At 45.4% G+C, this 17,394-nt stretch overlaps 1 protein-coding gene across 9 annotated transcripts in view; it reads left to right on the forward strand.

Annotated features, from left to right (window-relative positions):
- myom1b (myomesin 1b) overlaps positions 1-17,394 on the forward strand; it is a 40,625-nt gene that overhangs the window by 15,682 nt on the left and 7,549 nt on the right. For 5 of the 9 annotated variants that reach the window (XM_021562951.3, XM_090199809.1, XM_090199812.1 and 2 more), the window contains 25 exons: positions 305-466; positions 2,286-2,427; positions 2,892-3,091; positions 3,280-3,333; positions 3,626-3,750; positions 3,985-4,168; positions 4,357-4,531; positions 4,734-4,855; positions 8,989-9,185; positions 9,332-9,458; positions 9,816-10,000; positions 10,450-10,564; positions 11,330-11,486; positions 11,578-11,684; positions 11,874-11,918; positions 12,137-12,273; positions 12,605-12,749; positions 13,180-13,239; positions 13,381-13,448; positions 13,681-13,794; positions 15,262-15,349; positions 15,436-15,474; positions 15,847-15,952; positions 16,250-16,413; positions 16,551-16,587. In XM_021562951.3, coding sequence (XP_021418626.3) covers positions 305-466; positions 2,286-2,427; positions 2,892-3,091; positions 3,280-3,333; positions 3,626-3,750; positions 3,985-4,168; positions 4,357-4,531; positions 4,734-4,855; positions 8,989-9,185; positions 9,332-9,458; positions 9,816-10,000; positions 10,450-10,564; positions 11,330-11,486; positions 11,578-11,684; positions 11,874-11,918; positions 12,137-12,273; positions 12,605-12,749; positions 13,180-13,239; positions 13,381-13,448; positions 13,681-13,794; positions 15,262-15,349; positions 15,436-15,474; positions 15,847-15,952; positions 16,250-16,413; positions 16,551-16,587 — 3,055 coding nt within the window. Of the gene's footprint in view, positions 1-304; positions 467-2,285; positions 2,428-2,891; positions 3,092-3,279; positions 3,334-3,625; positions 3,751-3,984; positions 4,169-4,356; positions 4,532-4,733; positions 4,856-6,804; positions 7,279-8,988; positions 9,186-9,331; positions 9,459-9,815; positions 10,001-10,449; positions 10,565-11,329; positions 11,487-11,577; positions 11,685-11,873; positions 11,919-12,136; positions 12,274-12,604; positions 12,750-13,179; positions 13,240-13,380; positions 13,449-13,680; positions 13,795-15,261; positions 15,350-15,435; positions 15,475-15,846; positions 15,953-16,249; positions 16,414-16,550; positions 16,588-17,394 lie in introns of all 9 variants that reach the window. The other 4 variants (XM_090199807.1, XM_090199808.1, XM_021562950.3 and 1 more) reach the window with 2 other exon arrangements.

Raw genomic sequence — 17,394 nt, forward strand, 5'->3', positions numbered from 1 at the left:
TTGAAAGGGAACAGTTTGGAAATGATGGGAAAATGATAAGACCAAAGTTGAGGACTCGACAGTTCACCTGACACAAGACTGAATTATCCTTCACCTGATGATAAGACAAAACTGGAAAACATTTGTTTTGCTGGCATATGATGGTGGTCCTTGGGTTGTTAGTTTGCCTGGAAGGGGGTCCCACCCCCTCACCCTCACACCCCCCCACTCTGTGTTTGTCTTTAGATCTGACTAGGTTATCCATCCATTATAACCTCATCTCTCTCTTTCTCTCCCTCTGTGTGTCTCTCTCTCTCTCCGTCAGATGTTCTTCTGCAGCCCTCCAAGTGGTGTCACATGCACTGGAGTGGAGACAAGGCCACGCTGACCCTGACACACCTGAACAAGGAGGACGAGGGTCTCTACACCCTGCGCATCACCACCAAGTCTAAATACGAGACCTACTCTGCTTACGTCTTTGTCAGAGGTGGGGAACTTACCATGAGCAGAGCTGAACAACACTGTTGTCTGTGTCACATTATCCCTCCTCCTCAGTCCACTACATGCCTTGTTTACAGATTGTATAATTCACACGCACAGTGTGTGTGTTTGAGTGCGGACAGAATGGCCTCTTGTTTACCGCCTCTCTGTTTCCACGATGGCCCTGTCTCGTGTTCTGTGTGGCGTGTGGTCAACAGTCGATCAAGGTCAAGATCACACAGACACCTCAGCTGACACCAGATAATAAGGACGGCCCATGTGTTTGTGTGTGTGTATCTGACCGCCGTAGTGGTCTCTAGTTAATCCTACTACACACGCAATGGAAATCGCCCACTATGACCACAGAGACGATCAACTCCTGTCACGATCTCTGGCCTGGTTTTGTATAACATGGGACAAATGTTACAGCCAACTTGTTCATCTTTTACTGTTGGTCGCCAGCACTAAGTTACTGACCTTCTCTGTTGTTCCATGCTACTCATTCTCTTGCTAACAGAGGAGACATGTGCTCTGTACAGAGTGTGAACAAGATGGAAATAGGCCTTGCTCTCTCTGTCATTGGTCAGGGTCACATTGTAAAGGAGAGGCCAGGTACACTGTCTGTTTGCGGACACAGAGACCCCATAGCAGTCGAGAGACTGACAAGGCTATTCTCAGTGAGCTCATGAGCTCAGATATGGAATGAGTTTGGCTGTCAACAGAGCTGGATACTGTATATATATCTCTTCTACCAGGAGTGACAATAGCCTGTTGAGTGTCCTTCTAAGCCACAAAGAGCTTTCTCTCTCTGTCTCTCTCTCCATCTCTCTCTCTCTCTCTGTCTCTGTCTCTGTCTCTGTCTCTGTCTCTGTCTCTCTCTGTCTCTGTCTCTCTCTCTCCCTCTCCATTTTCTCTCTCTCCATTCCCTCTCTCCATTCTCTCTCTCTTCATTCTCTCTCTCTCTCTCCATTCTCTCGCTCTCCATTCTCTCGCTCTCCATTCTCTCGCTCTCCATTCTCTCTCTCTCTCTCTGTCTCTGTCCCTGTCTCTGTCTCGATCTCTCTGTCCCTCTCTGTATCTGTCTCTCTCTGTCTCTGTCTCTCTCTCTCTCCATTCTCTCTCTCTCCATTCTCTCTCTCTCCATTCTCTCTCTCTCCATTATCTCTCTCTCTCCATTCTGTCTCTCTCTCCATTCTCTCTCTCTCTCCATTCTCTCTCTCTCCATTATCTCTCTCTTCACTCTCCACTCTCTCCATCTCTCTATCTTTCTCTCTCCACTCTCTCTCTGCCTCTCTCCTCTCTCTCTATCTCTCTATCTCTCCATCTCTATATATATCTCTCTTACACACACACACAGTAAAATAATATCAGGCAGTATATAGTCCTACAGTTTATACAGCTACCGTACACACATGCATAGACTTACAGCCCACAGACCACATAAGATACAGAATAAGTCAGCCCAACGCTAAGTGGCTAATTCTGTTTCTCACTTTATGGGAAGTGTGTGTTCTGTCTCTTTAAGAGTCACCTTTCACTGAGGGGCACGCTGCTGCTAATTCTGTCCCATCTGCTCCAGCCTGCTCCGGGGTTGTGTTTAACTTAAAGACCAGTAGCATTCCTGGCACTAAGCCATGGAGCCACAGAGTTCTGCTGGGAGTACAGCAATGTACAGTACGTGCACTGTATTTCAAAACAACAAGCCACAATGAAAATACTCTAACCGTATACTATAGAGATCCTATGATCCACTATGGATTCTATATGTGAGAGTGAGAGTGAGTGAGAACTACACATTTAACTGACAATGTGTGTGCCTGTATCAGATGCCGATGCGGAGGTGGAGGGAGCCCCTGGCGCCCCTCTGGATGTGAAGTGTCAGGACGCCAATAAGGATTACGTCATCGTGACCTGGAAGCAGCCGGCTGTGGACGGTGGCAGCTCCATCCTGGGCTACTTTGTGGACAGGTCAGTACCATCCCCCATCACTATATGCCAGTAGTAAATCCTAGGCTTGTCATGACACAGCTAGACAAACACAGGAACAAATCTCCCTTATGTACCCCCATACTGCCATTAACTCCAGTTGCATATTGTACAAGTAGATGGCCAGGTCATGTGACCTGACCTATAACCATGTGAAATTATCCTTACCTAACCAATTGGCCTAACTCTGTGTCTTACCAATAGGCCTAACTCTGTGTCTTACCAATAGGCCTAACTCTGCGTCTTACCAATAGGCCTAACTCTGCGTCTTACCAATAGGCCTAACTCTGCGTCTTACCAATAGGCCTAACTCTGCGTCTTACCAATAGGCCTAACTCTGCGTCTTACCAATAGTCCTAACTCTGTGTCTATCCAATAAGTCCTCACCGAGATTGTTATTGAATGGCTGATGGCATGTATGCTGTCTCTTTGTGCCCTGTGTTCAGGTGTGAGGTTGGCACCACCCATTGGAGCCAGTGCAACGACACGCCCATCAAGTTTGCCCGTTTCCCCGTGACGGGGTTGGTGGAGGGGCGCTCCTACACATTCCGTGTGCGTGCCGTCAACAAGTCTGGCATGAGCCGGCCCTCCCGTGTCTCTGAGGTGGTGGCAGCCATGGATCCTGCCGACCGCGCGCGAATGAGAGGTACGGCGGGCAACCCCTGTCTGCCATCTGGCCCTCCCTGTCTGTGTTCTCTCATATTGTGTTATGGTACTGCAGAATGAATATATTGTGAGTATGTACCTTTGCGATGTCTGATGGTTTTTATTTTCGTGCATGTGTTTTCTTGGAACTATGCATCTGAAAGCTGCTCCTTTTCCCCTGGCCCCCAGGTACCTCTGCACCCTGGACCGGCCAGATCATTGTCACTGAGGAGGAGCCTGCAGGTAGGAAGGAAATGCTTCTGCACTCATCAGTGTTGATCAATATTTCGACGCAGCTATAGATCTGATCTTATAGGGAGGGGCCTACCGCTTACAGTACCTTGTGGTCTTTGACTGGAAGGATAACGAAAGCTCTAGTCTGGCTTGGTGGCCAGTCTGCTGGTCTGTTGCCATCTTCTAACGGAAAGGTCATGTTCTGGCTTGACAATGACAAGGCACGAGCACAAACGGATTTGGGACCAAGCTACGAGATCAAACCCCTTGATACGTTTTCTTTCACGTCACTTCCTATCAGAGGGCGTGGTCCCCGGCAAACCCAAAGAACTGGAGGTCACCGAGGCCACCAAGAACTATGTGGTTCTGAGCTGGAAACCCCCTGGGGAGAGAGGCCACGAGGGCATCATGTACTATGTGGAGAAGGTGAGATATACCGTATATACTTCATTAACATCACATACCTGATCTGTAGCGTGACTCCTCTGATCAATATAACCTACATTTTATCACTGCTTCGCATCCATAACAACCGCCATATCAAAATCATTCAATAAGTTAACACTTTTTGTTGTTGTTGGTATTTTATAGTCCTGGAGGTTTTTTTGTGGTGTTTGGAGGGTTTGAGGCGTACCCTAACTTCTCGGTGTTGTGTGTTAGTGTGTGTCTGGCACAGACAGCTGGCAGAGGGTGAACACTGAGATCCCAGTGAAGTCTCCTCGCTTCGCCCTGTTTGATCTGGCGGAGGGAAAGGCCTACAGCTTCCGTGTGCGCTGCTGCAACTCCGCCGGCGTTGGCGAGCCATCAGAAGCCACCGAGGCCACCACTGTCGGGGACAAGCTGGGTGAGGGGGTTCACAAGTCACACGCCATACCACAGACTACGGCAGTTCCCAGTGTACCAACGGAAATAGATGTTGCACGTGTTTACGTATTTACTCTGAGAGACACGCACTCCTCTCCGAATCAGTCTGCTTGAGCTCTTACAAGACTTTTTCCCCCCATTTGATCTGAGTTGAATTGTTGTCCCCAGATATCCCATCTGCCCCAGGCCGTGTGGTTCCCACCAGGAACACAGACACGTCCGTGGTTGTGTCCTGGGAGGCTTCCAGGGACGCTAAGGAGCTGGTGGGATACTACATCGAGGCCAGCATCGTGGGTAGCAACAAGTTTGAGCCATGTAACAACAAGCCTGTCAAAGGCACCAGGTACAACGGTCCTTCTAACAATCCCTCTATCAATCTTTTACAAATATAGACATATACAAATGGTGACCATGAATCTAATTCAATACTATATGTAAATGATGGTGAGCTCAAGTAAGTTGACAAACATTTTTTCCCCACAAAGACTTAGAGATTGATGGTGTGAAATGTCTTTCTCAAAGTGTTTTTGTGTACTTGTAAACAGGTTTATCTGTCACGGTCTGGTGACAGGAGAGAGCTACGTGTTCAGAGTGAAGGCACTGAATGCCGCTGGGCTCAGCGAGTGTTCTCAGGAGTCTGAGGCTATTGAGGTGAAGGCTGCTATTGGTAAGTGAGAGGAAGAGTGTCATGACACAGTCGTACTAGACAATAGGGTAGGAAGCCATTTTAGGAAGAATGTGAAGAGACATATACAAGGAACTTGTTTTTTCTGTTTAGATGGAGCACGATTACACGCTTAGAAAAAAAGGTGCTATCTAGAACCTAAAAGGGTTCTTCGACTGTCCCCATAGGAGAACCCTTTGAAGAACCCTTTTTGGTTCCAGGTAGATCCTTTTTGGTTCCAGGTAGAAACCTTTCTACAGAGGGTTTTACATAGAACCCAAAAGGAACCAAAAAAGTTTATACCTGGTACTGAAAATAGTTATCTTACGGGGACAGCCAAAGAACCCTTTAGGAACCCTTTTTTTTTCTAAGATGGTATGTGACTTCAAGGGTTATAATTTTATTGTACTAGGATCAGGAAAGCCTTTTAGCTCTATGAGTGGGTGGAATGTGATGATTGAATCTTATGCATAATATTGTTATTACTCCTTTTCTAATATGCCGATGATGAAAGAAATATCCCGTTTCCACAATGAACAGGGGTTTAGCTGATGTGTTGCACCATTGTCTTCTTTATTTGCTGTCCATTGAGACATCACGTTGTCAGCTCTGTGTACCATCAGCATTTAGACTCCTCCCACGTGTTCTTTCCCATGGTTCCACTCTGTCAGTCACCCGAACAAGCCCCACCCACCACCCCCACACCCCATGTTGAGTCAGAACTTATCCCCACCCTCCCTGCACAAGCTGAGGCGGGCCAGGGTCAGGAGTTGTAGACTTCCTCTAATTTGGGTCAGTGCGATCCAACTCAGCGGTTGTTACAAACCAGCCTTCCTTGCGTTCCTCTGTCACACCCCCGCCCCCCACCCTCCCATCACGTTGCCTGGGCACGAGATGTATCAGCCTCCACCACCCACCTGGTGTTTAAGGTACCCACCCCCTCTCCACCCCACCAACAATAACCCCTGATCTGCATTGTGCATCTGCCCATTCTTCTCACTCTCAACTGGGAATACTAGCTCTGGTCCCAGGTGTTACAGCGGCTTGCGCCTTGCTGATCTGCACTAGCGCCCTGGACCAGAGCTAGGGAACAGGAATGCTAAACTGACAGCCCTGCTCCTTTACATTTGTCCCATTAATGTCTGCACTGTGACTAACCAAGCTTCTAGCTATGACACATCACTCAGTCACTGGCCAGCTTTGTGCCGAGCAGCATGCTCTGTTTTCCCTTATGAAACACACTTAGTAACAACGCCAATGGATTTCTCTCTACAGTCCATTACAACTGATAATAGTTGGTAGACCTAGAGTCTAGGCCCATTAGTGGTAGTGTCTTACACGATAAAAGATAGACAATTGAATACTCACAATTGAGCCGAGGTTAGTATGAGGAAACACTTCTATTGCACATCTTTTAAAAATATATCAGGAAGAATTAACTGCATTTATGTTCATAGATCTCACTCATAACTATTTCCAATAGTTGTCTACCATTGAGTAAATTGCTATACACCATTACATATACTTGAATTTTTTTGCCCGTATTGTGCATATAATGAAATCCACTGGTATCATTACGAAAGTATAGTGTGGCTTTTTCATGAAGGGTTGGCGCAAAGCCTGCACACACTCGCTTTCTCCCCTTACATGATTGTGCTTTCTCTTTAACTCTGCAACTCGCTTCCACACGCAGATGTCACTTGTTGGTCATCTTGTCTTCATTTTTCAGTCAGTCAGATGAAGACATTGTACTGTATTTAATATTGTATTTAATATTGAATGTGATGTTATTGGTCATGTTTTCTTTCTCTCTCTCCCTCTGTCTCTCTGTCTCTCTCGTCCTTACTCTCTGAGTGAGCTGACTGAGATTGTAGCTGTCAGTGTGAATGTTTGGTATTTTCTTGGCCTGTGTAAAATGGCTTCTTTTGCTTTTTTCCTGCTAACTCCTGTAGGGGGCGGTATTCCTCATGGTGTGTTGCCGGAGTGGGAGTTACCAAGGGGTGGTAACGTGGGCGGACTAACCAAGCACACGCCACGCTGGACGGGCACGCATGAGGCCGTTCAGTACCCCCCTTACACTATGCTAAAGCTCAATGCTCAAACTGGCAGTGTGCCTGGCCCAGGGGCCGGAGCTGGGGCAGGGGCCACTAGCTCAAGCCCCTCAGGCCCCTCAGGCTCTTCAGGGCCCCTGGCTACAGGAAGTAAAGACAAGGGGGGCAAGAGAGGCAGTGTGACCTGGGCCCCTGACCTGGTCACAGAATCAGTCACAGACTCTGTCACAGAGGCCACGGATGAGGTTAAAGGTCAGGCTAAGGTGCCTGAGGCCGGGAAAACACGTAAGTCCTCTGTAGATGTTTCAGCCAAACGGGGGACAGAGAAAGAAACAGCCCACAACGTGGGCTGGCCCAGGACAGACCCAGACCCAGGTGAGCACTCAGTCAGGCCACGCCAACTCTTATATCATCAGATCATCCAAAATAAAACAACTCTTCATCTTTCCCCCCAAGGATTTTTTTTCCTTTTTTAAACTGAAGCTTTTTTCTTTCTACACTTTTTCCTTTTTTTAACTGTAATTTTTTAAAATCATTTTGGTAAGAAGGTAGAAAACTATTTTGAAAAAAGAAACACTTTAATATTTGTATAGGGATCACACTTTGAACGTATGTGCTTCTACTCTCATATTCACAGGAAAGGCATTAAAACACAATACATATAGCCAAAGTATTCAACTGGTAAAATCCTATTTTTATCCCAAGGTAAGTTTCTATAACAGCTTTCTCAGTTTAACTACACAGTCACGCAGCCTTTCAGGCAATCTACTGGCCACCTCTACCACAGGGCTGCCTCACACACACGGGAGGGGTGGGGGGGCGGGCTTTTTGTCCTCCCTCCACACCCTCAGTATTCAGGCACTGTGCTAGCCACCTCAACTTAATGTAGCCGGTTTTGTATTGAAGGGATATTGCTTTTGTCAAAATTGACTTTTCGTAGCAGGTTAGGAGAATTAGGTTAAGGTGAGGAAAAAAGTTCGGAAAAAGGTTAGGGTCAGCTATTTTTGGCTTCCAAGTGGCACAGCGGTCCAAGGCACTGCATCTCAGTGCTAGAGGCGTCACTACAGACCCTGGTTCGATCCTGGGCTGTTTCACAACCGTCCGTGATTGGGAGTCCCATACGGCGCTGCACAATTTGCCCAGCGTCATCCGTGTTAGGGTTTGGCCAGAGTAGGCCAAACCCTACTCTGGGTTTGAGTAAGGTTCTTAACCGACCATTTTAAATAAAGGTTCAATTGAAATATTTCCACATCTAATGTCAATTTGACAAAAGCTGTATCCCATCTAGCTGCTGTAGCCTGGCTGGCTCACACACTCTGTGCTCTTTAAGGTCCACCGTCACCTTGGGAGAGCAGTGTGCATTAACGCACAGAGGCACTGTGACACAGCTGGAGCTAGCCTATCACAGCTTGTCTCTGAAGTGGGTCAGCCAATCTCAAGCCAGAAATGAACGCCTATACCTGAGACCTTTTTGGTAGTGTACTTCCTTGTCAGATTCTACGCCATACCCCCTACCCCAAATTAGGGAGCACACCATGTCCATGTGACTATTTGTGTGACAGGTCAGTTTATTATGAGTATGTAATATTATCCTGTTATCTGTGTGAGCTCCCTCTATAGAAGACACCACCGCAGACCAGCCACTGAAATCACATGTGTTCTCACAGCTCCAGTGGCAAAAATATTTTGTCTCATTCCAACTCTGTTCAGTCCAGGTCCCTAAAATTTGTGTCCCCATAATTTGGTCAATGTGTGATGACTCAGTGTCTGGTTGAAACATAGTTTGAGGTCAAAGGTTAAGGGTTAAAGGTGCAGATAGTAGTCTCTTACAGCAAGTATGGATGACAAACTGTATCCCTTAGCTGTTGTTTGACCAACAGAGAACTCTGAACTTTGTTTGTGATTAAGTTGATTAGTGCCCAATACTTGCTCTAAGAAAGCAGAAATTTAGTAAGTCAAAGTGATGAAAGACTGAAGCTCAACTAAGAGCATTATGAAAGCTTTATCGAAGCTTCCGTCTCCCATGACTTCCTCGTCTCACAGTTGACACAGCATGATGCTAACTGGAGTCCTCTGCTGTCCCAGCGTCCCCTACTCCACCCTATGGCATTAGCGTTCTGGAGTGCGTGCGGGACTCTATGGTGCTGGCCTGGAAGCAGCCCACCTTCATCGGAGGCGCTGACATCACCGGCTACTTCGTGGACTACCGTGAGGTCATCAATGGGGTGCCAGGGACATGGCACGAGGCCAACGTCAAGGCTGTCAGCGACAGAGCCTACAGAGTGAGTTAACCATTTTGTTTCTTTGGGATGAAGCTACCCTCTTTAACCTGAATTTGCAGGCACCTTTTGTCATGGTTTTTCACTGTCTGTCTGTCTGTCTGTCTGTCTGTCTGTCTGTCTGTCTGTCTGTCTGTCTGTCTGTCCAGGTGTCTGACTTGAAGGAGAACAGGAAGTACCAGTTCCAGGTGCGTGCTGCCAACATGGCAGGAGTGGGCATCCCTTCTCTGCCCAGTGGAACATTTGTCTGTGAGGAGTGGACCATTGCTGTGCCAGGTGGGTAGTGCCACTAATGTTCACTTGAAAACCTGAGCAAATATGAGAATTCCACTGTAACACATCAACATGGATACTATATCACAATACAAGTCATACACTGCAAAGATGTCTGAATTATTATCATTTTTTAACTTAAATTATAACCTCCAGCTCCTTGTGGTGATGGTGTCGAAGATTGCATGCACATGGGACATTTTCTATGTACATTGCATTGCCTATGGGTGTGTCCCAAATAACCCTATGGGCCCTGGTCAAAATTAGTGCACTACAAAGGGAATATGGTGCTATTTGTACCACAGCCTTACGTCCGTTCCTCAACTCTAAACCTAATTATTTACCCCTAATTTCCCACAGGACCTCCCCATGATCTGCAGGTGACAGAGGTGCGCGCCAACACTCTGGTGTTGCTTTATAAGCCACCAGTGTACCAGGGCCGTGACCCAGTCAACGGGTTCTACATTGACATCAAAGAGGCTGATGCTGAGGAGGAGGCTTGGAGAGGAGTCAACGAGAAGGCTGTCCTCACTAACTACATGAAGGTCAGGACCCTGTCCACTCCTATCGCTCCACGGTGAATTTTCCCCTGTAACAGATCTAAGATCAGCTTCCCCTCCCCAAATCTTTACCATTAGTGGGGGAAACTGACCCAGGATCAGCCTTTAAGGGCAACTTCACCATTTCTATCCACGAGGAAGTCATGGGAGACGGAAGCTTCGTAAAGCCTTCATAATACTCTTAGTTGAGCTTCAGTCTGTCATCACTTTGACTTACTAATACCATTGAGCACACATTCCAATTCAGAATTCAAATACATAGTGTCTGATTGTAAGTAGGATTTGATTGGTGGTATTAGGTCAGTCAGAGGATGTGTCCCGCATGTAAAGGGATTTTCAACACTACTGCTTGTGTCTCAATAGTAATATTATATAGTAATATTTGATGTACGTGACTAACATGTCTATAATGTGACTCTTTCTTTCACGAGCAGATTAAGACTCTAAAGGAGGGGGAGACCTATGTGTTCCGTGTGCGTGCTCAGAATAAGGCAGGTGTGGGAAAGGCCTCTGAGCCCACAGAACCAGTCCTGGCCGAAACCAAACCAGGTAGGGCGATGTTAAAGACCCCTCAACAGAGCATGGAGGGAGAGGGAGGAAGGACATTGTTATTAAGCATACATACTTCACATTTAATTGAAGTCAGGCACCTCATGTGTAGAATAGTCTCAATGTGTCTCCCTGGTTAAATACAAGTTCAATTAAAAAAAGACCCTCCCACACAGCTATTTCTTTTCTTTCCTGTTGAAAAAGCATAAATACAGATAATGTACAAACATTATCACCCAAATAAGATATTGGTTTCCTTACCCTGTAAGCAGTCTAAAACAAGGTATGACCGCAATCCGCAGCTATGTTTCATTTCCCTAGCACTGTTTCCAAATGCTAACATTTTAGCATTTGTGGTTCAAATCCCATTCAAGTAATGGGACAGATACTCACATTTTTTTTTCTCGCATCACGTCCAAATCATCCGAAAATATCTCAAATGTATTGTGAAGCTCACCAAAGTCACTTATAGATGATTTGAACATGTTGAGTGAAAAATGCGAATATCTGTCCCATGACTTGAATGGGATTTCTGCCATGAATGTTAAAACGTTAGCATTTGGAAACAGTGTCTGCCACTGCCAGGGAAACTGGAAACGGCTGTCATACCTTGTACATAGACCGCTTACAAGGTCATTTTATAATTTGGGTGAACTATCCCTTTAATGGTAAAAAAAACAGATTCATACATTTAGTCACACTGCACCTTTTGCATGTGTTTTTGAGTCTCCCGCCACGTTTGACTTGAGGTCTGTTCTCTCTCAGGCACTACGGAGATTGTTGTGGACGTTGATGATGATGGAGTGATCTCCATGAACTTTGCCTGCTCCAACCTGACTCCAGACTCCAAATTTGTGTGGTCAAAGAACTACGAAGAGATCACAGACGATACTCGTATTACTGTGGCGACCAGTGGGGGGAAGTGAGTGAGTGTGTGACTTTGAAAGAAGATTAGGGAATCTAAAGTACTTCAGTATGTTGATTGTGCTGGTGCCTTTGTGTCTACCCCTCAGGTCCAAAGCCACCTTCAATATGCTTGCGGAGGATGACATCGGCATTTACTCTTGTGCTGTCACCCACACCGATGGTGCTTGCTCCAGCTACACTCTCTCAGCGGAGGGTGAGTCCAACTGTGTGTCTGTGGTACTGTAGCACTGTACTAGCCTGACCACGTAATCACTGAAGCAGCTAACTTAGAAGGTTAAGAGGGTTGCAGAGCTTCATTGCTCCTGTGTAATTTCTACTTCTTAATCTCTGATAAATATTTCATTTACCTCATAAGTCTTTTTTATTTCTTCATTTTTGACAGAGTTGAAGAAACTGCTGGAGCTCAGCCACGACCACAAATTCCCCAGTGAGGAACTCAGACACCCTGTTCTATGGCTAAATCCCAAAAATGGCACCCTATTCCCTTAGTGCACCACTTTTGACAGTAGTGTTGGGAATAGGGTGCCATTTGGGATGCGGACCAATCTTTGCTCATTTGTGCATGACTCTTTCCTCACTGTTCCTGCTCTCACTTTTTCACCTTCTCTCCTCTGTGTCTCTCTCCTTCTCATTTGATCTGTCTAGTTATTCCATTAAAGACAGAGCTGGCTGTGGAGCTGCAGGAGAAGGGCCGAATTCGCTTCTGGCTGCAGGCTGAGAAGATCTCTGCTAATGGCAAAATAGAATATGTGTTTAACGACAACAGTCTCTCCCAGGGAGAGGTCAGTAAAGGCACTGAATGGAAGCAAAATAACTGAACTCTCTCTTAATGTTGAGCCGCTTTGGGACTGAAAACAAAATGCACTCATTTAGGGTTGTTAAAATTCCAAAGTTTTTCCAGAAATCCTGGTTGGAGGTTTCCTGGATTTCCTGCTTATTCCAGGAATTCTCCAACTGGCGTTTCTGCAGAACCTGGGAATTTGGGGAAAGTTACCTGCAATTTGCCACCCTATGCTCCCTACATATGTACAACATCTGTCATTTCTGTTGGTGAGATAAAGTTTCCGAGACCAGACTAAAAAGGCTTTTTTCCCCCCATGACCTGCTTCCCAGAAATACAAGATGAACTTTAACAAGGACACAGGTGTGATTGAGATGATCATGGAGTCTCTGCTCCCAGAGGACGAGGGAACCTTCACCTTCCAGCTGCAGGACGGAAAAGCAACCAACCAGTCCAGCCTGGTGCTGATTGGAGATGGTAGGATAAACCCAGCCTCTCATTCTCTCCTTCCTCCTATTATCTTCCGTCACTCTCTCCTCCCGCCCGAGCGCCGGTCAGTTTACGCTATCATGCCAGCTCGTTGTCAGTCTTTGTCATGGCACGGCGAGGACAGCAGTGGAGTAGGAAAGAGCACAAACAGATCTGGGACCAGGCTCTCCTCTGTTGTAAAGAGAAAAACAGCCCCACTATGGCTCAGAAGTTAGATCTTAACATATTTCACTAGAGGGCAGTGAAAGCTTACTATAAACCATAAACTATTGTGCACACATTAATAACACATGTATCTGGTTGAAATAATATCCACGTCAATGTACAAGACACATCATAGTGACTATATTACATGAAAGATGAATGTGATTGTACGTGAAAGTTTTGTTAGCTAATCAGGAGTGGTGTGTTTTTCCAGTGTTCAAGGGGCTGCAGAAGGAGTCTGCGTTCATGCGCAAAGAATGGCACAGAAAGCAAGGTATGGGATCTTTTTCAATGAAGAAAATATGTCATGAGTGGAGTAGTGACGCGGTGAGATATTCGATTTATAGAACAATGTCAGAAATCATAGCAAACATAATTGATCATTGAAATAATCCCACTGTCTTGTTTTTCGTAGGTCCTCACTTTGTGGAGTATCTGAGTTATGAAGTGACCCCAGAATGTTGTGTTATCCTGAAATGCAAGGTGAGAAGGCCGAGGCACAGGGTTAGAGGGAACTCTTGGATAATGGATGTCAGTATTAGGAAAATTATTCTTAGGTCAGCTCACACACCTCACACACCTCACACACACCTCACACCTCACACACCTCTCCAGATGACTTGTTACCCACCGGTGTGCAGTAAAGAAGTGGACCTGAACATCATATCTCTGTCTATCTCTATTTCTATCCATCTGTTGCTGTCACCCTCTGCAGGTTGGGAACATAAAGAAAGAGACTGTTGCATTGTGGTACAAGGATGGGCGCGAGGTCAAGGGAGATGAGAAACTCACCTTCACCGAGGGAGTGCTCAATCTGGAGATTGCTCAGGTGAGAGGGATTCTGCAGTTATTTCATGCACATCATACATTAGAAATATATACAGTACCACAAGCCTCTTATGCAGCAGTATAAGACCATACTGCACAAAACCTGTCTTTAGAGGGTTAAGAATATTGTTTTCCTTCTCTAGGCTATATGAATGGCTCTTCTATACAGTAGACTACATATAGGTTGTAAAATATAATATCATGTTTTCAGTATGCTGCACATGTCTGAACATACTGTATGTACTGAATGTTTTTGTAATATGTTCTACACATCATTATACAGTCAATGTGCTGTTTGTTTGCAACTGTGTATGACTGTCATCATTGCACATCTCGGTCTATATGTTCATATATCATAAATATATGGGTTCCTCACACAACATGGATGCTATCTTCTGGCTTCCAAGATGTTGGAGAAAGTTGAGCATAAGTCGGTCTTGAAGGGGTTGCGACCATGTGAAAAGTTTTTTGTTCTTACTCTGATCGTAAATGACTGTCTTAATATCGCTTTCTTAATTATATTAATCACAATTTCTCTGTCTTTTCCAGTTACAGCATCTAACCGATCCTTACTTACATTTGTATGAAACCTCTTCAATTCTAACCCCCACCATTTATTATTTCTTACTAAATCACAGCATATTTCGACACGATTCAACATTTGACCTCTAACACACCATGTCTCGACCATTGTTCTCTGTATTAAAGGTAGACTGACGTAGATGCAGAAAGGAAACTGCATAGTGGGTCAATTTCCTTAACAACTAAGAGCTGTGAAGCGCGAGGCTCAACTTCTCTGCTGTTTTGGTGCCTGGGCTACCACACTGTAAACAGAGTGAAGTGAACATGCGCAGATATTGAGTGTGACTGTGTGAGAGTGAGGCCTTGCATCTCGCTCATCTCAATATCTGCGGTGCTGCTCGCGGCAACATCATTTCGCCGAGTCTACCCCTTTTAATGTGTTTTATAATATCTGTTTGATGTCTTTTACAGTATAACATGTCCTTTTGTAAACCACCTGTTTTCCACCCTACATCTGTCTACCTAGTCTTCAGCCAAACACACCACTCATCTCCGTGTGTAGTCCAACGTGCGTGTCATCAAAAGTGGCACAGTGTGTGCACGTGTGACACGCATCGTGCCTTAGCGGTGCAGTATGTAAACATGTCACGTGTGTCCTATTGCAGCGTGATGCTCCTCCTGCAGCTGTAGCGACAGACCTAGACAATTCCCTCGAGGACCTTATCTGGAGAATGCTAAAAGTTGGGATCAGCGTGATCTTTTTGTCATCTTAAGTGATCATCTTCTTGGTTTTGCTGTTTTGAGAATGCTTTTTTGCTTTTGTGTCAAATAAATGTGTGTCCTGCAGCACCCATCGCAGGGGAGAAAAGCTTGCCTTTTCGCTTGAGAGTTGAATTTTCTCCATTTACAAAATTATGTGTGTCTCAAACCTAGCCTTCTCTTATAGATCTCAAAGAAGGATGCCGGTGTCTATGAGATTGTTCTGAAGGATGACAGAGGGCAGGACACATCCACGTTGAATCTGACAGAACAAGGTGACTAACCCCTCAAAGCCATACCTCATTGCGTGTGCAGTAAAGCGTCAACAAGGCCTCATCATATTTACATTTCTGTCCTCCAGGTTTCAGGGACTTGATGAATGAAGTGTTCAGTAATATTGGTGAGTACATGTGTCTCACTGCAGTGGTAAACCCATTAACTAAAGTTGAACTTGTGTTCAAAACATCCGTAAAGTCTTCCTCTGTAAAGTTGCTCTGTGTAACATGACACTCTGTAACGCCTCTGTAACGTTGTCCTGTATAACATCTCTGTAACGTTGTACTGTATAACATCTCTGTAACGTTGTACTGTATAACATCTCTGTAACGTTGTACTGTATAACATCTCTGTAACGTTGTAATGTATAACATCTTTGTAATGTTGTACTGTATAACATCTCTGTGACGTTGCACTGTGGAACAGCTCTGTGACGTTGTACTGTATAACATCTCTGTGACGTTGCACTGTGGAACATCTCTGTAACGTTCCCTAGCCAACTCCTCCACTGCACTGAAGATCCAGAGCACAGACGAGGGCATCAGACTCTACTCCTTTGTCAGTTACTACAACGAGGCGCTCCAGGTCACCTGGCACCACAAGTGTGTAGTCTCCTTACGTGTGTCTGTGTCTGTGTCTGTGTCTGTGTCTGTGTCTGTCTGTGTGTGTGTGACTGTGTGTATGTGTGTGTGAATGTTTGCGTGCGTGTGTGTGAATGTTTGTGTGCACGTGTGTGCGTGCCTGAGTGTGTGTGTGTGAATGTTTGTGCGCACGTGTGTGCGTGCCTGAGTGTGCGCGTGTGTGTTTGCGCGTCCATTCAACTGTCAGGTGTGTGTCGCCTGTGAGATGCAGCCTATATGTGTGTGTGTGTGTCAGTCAGCTGATTTTCTCTCTGATAGGGATTCAGCGATAGCCTTCACAGACCGCATTAAGAGTGGTGTGGTGGGAGAGCAGCTGTGGCTACAGATCACAGAGCCCACAGAGAAAGACAAGGGCAAATACGCCATCGAGTTCCATGATGGAAAGGGCGGTCTGAAGAGGACTGTAGAGCTGTCTGGCCAGGGTGAGGCTACGGCTGAGTTCCAAATGGCACCCTATTTCCTATATAGTGCACTCATTTTGACATCTACATGGAATTAAGTGGCTCCTGTTCCTTCACCAATGCTTTGATAGGTATACTCACCTCCTCTTTTCTTGCAGCATTTGATGACGCATATGCAGAATTCCAGAGGCTCAAGTAAGTTAGCTCGTATTAGTAGATATTCATACACCCTTTTTCCCCCATTGTATTAGCCAGCTCTTCTACATGTTGTGGATGTGGCATGCCATTAAGTACCCAGCAAACCCAGAACATTCCCAGGACATGAGCTAACATTCCCATGAAGTTTCTTGTTAGGGTTTGAGCGAACATTGGGATGAAAACGTCCCACAAACATTCAAAGAATGTTTTTGATCACCAAATATTTTTTCGAAGGAAATGTTTGACGTGAAATATCCTTGTAATGCTCTCCTTACAGTCACTAAAATGTTGTGCCTAGCATGTGTAAAAAAACTACCACATAACGTTCTCATTGGGTGTGTGTGATAACACAATGTAATAACACAACGTTCCAGTAATGTTCTTAGAAACAACACAATGAGGGCGCAATAGAAGTGGTTCTTAGCAAACATTACAGGAACAATCTGCTAATGTTGATGGATATGTTATTTAGAACAGCCATAATAACAAGCAGAGAATATCTCTACAATGGTCTCATAAGGCTATTCTGTGACATGCCATGGGTTCCAAAAACATTTCCTGAACATACTTCAGGCAATTATGTCTGGACTCAATTGAATAGGTTCTGAAAAAACATCACAGAAACATTCCTAAACATCCCAAATAACATTCAGGGAACGTTCCCACGAGACTTTCATAAAGTTATAGTGTGATGTGATAGCATGATTGTTACGATAACGTTCCCTTCACAAACGTCAGCAATTATGTCTGGATTTAATACAAGTGGTTCTGAGAGAACTGGAACGTTCTGCTCATGTTAATAGG

This window comes from Oncorhynchus mykiss, chromosome 15, assembly GCF_057628025.1.
Source record: "Oncorhynchus mykiss isolate SJ-2025 chromosome 15, ASM5762802v1, whole genome shotgun sequence".
In the NCBI taxonomy this organism is placed as follows: domain Eukaryota; kingdom Metazoa; phylum Chordata; class Actinopteri; order Salmoniformes; family Salmonidae; genus Oncorhynchus; species Oncorhynchus mykiss.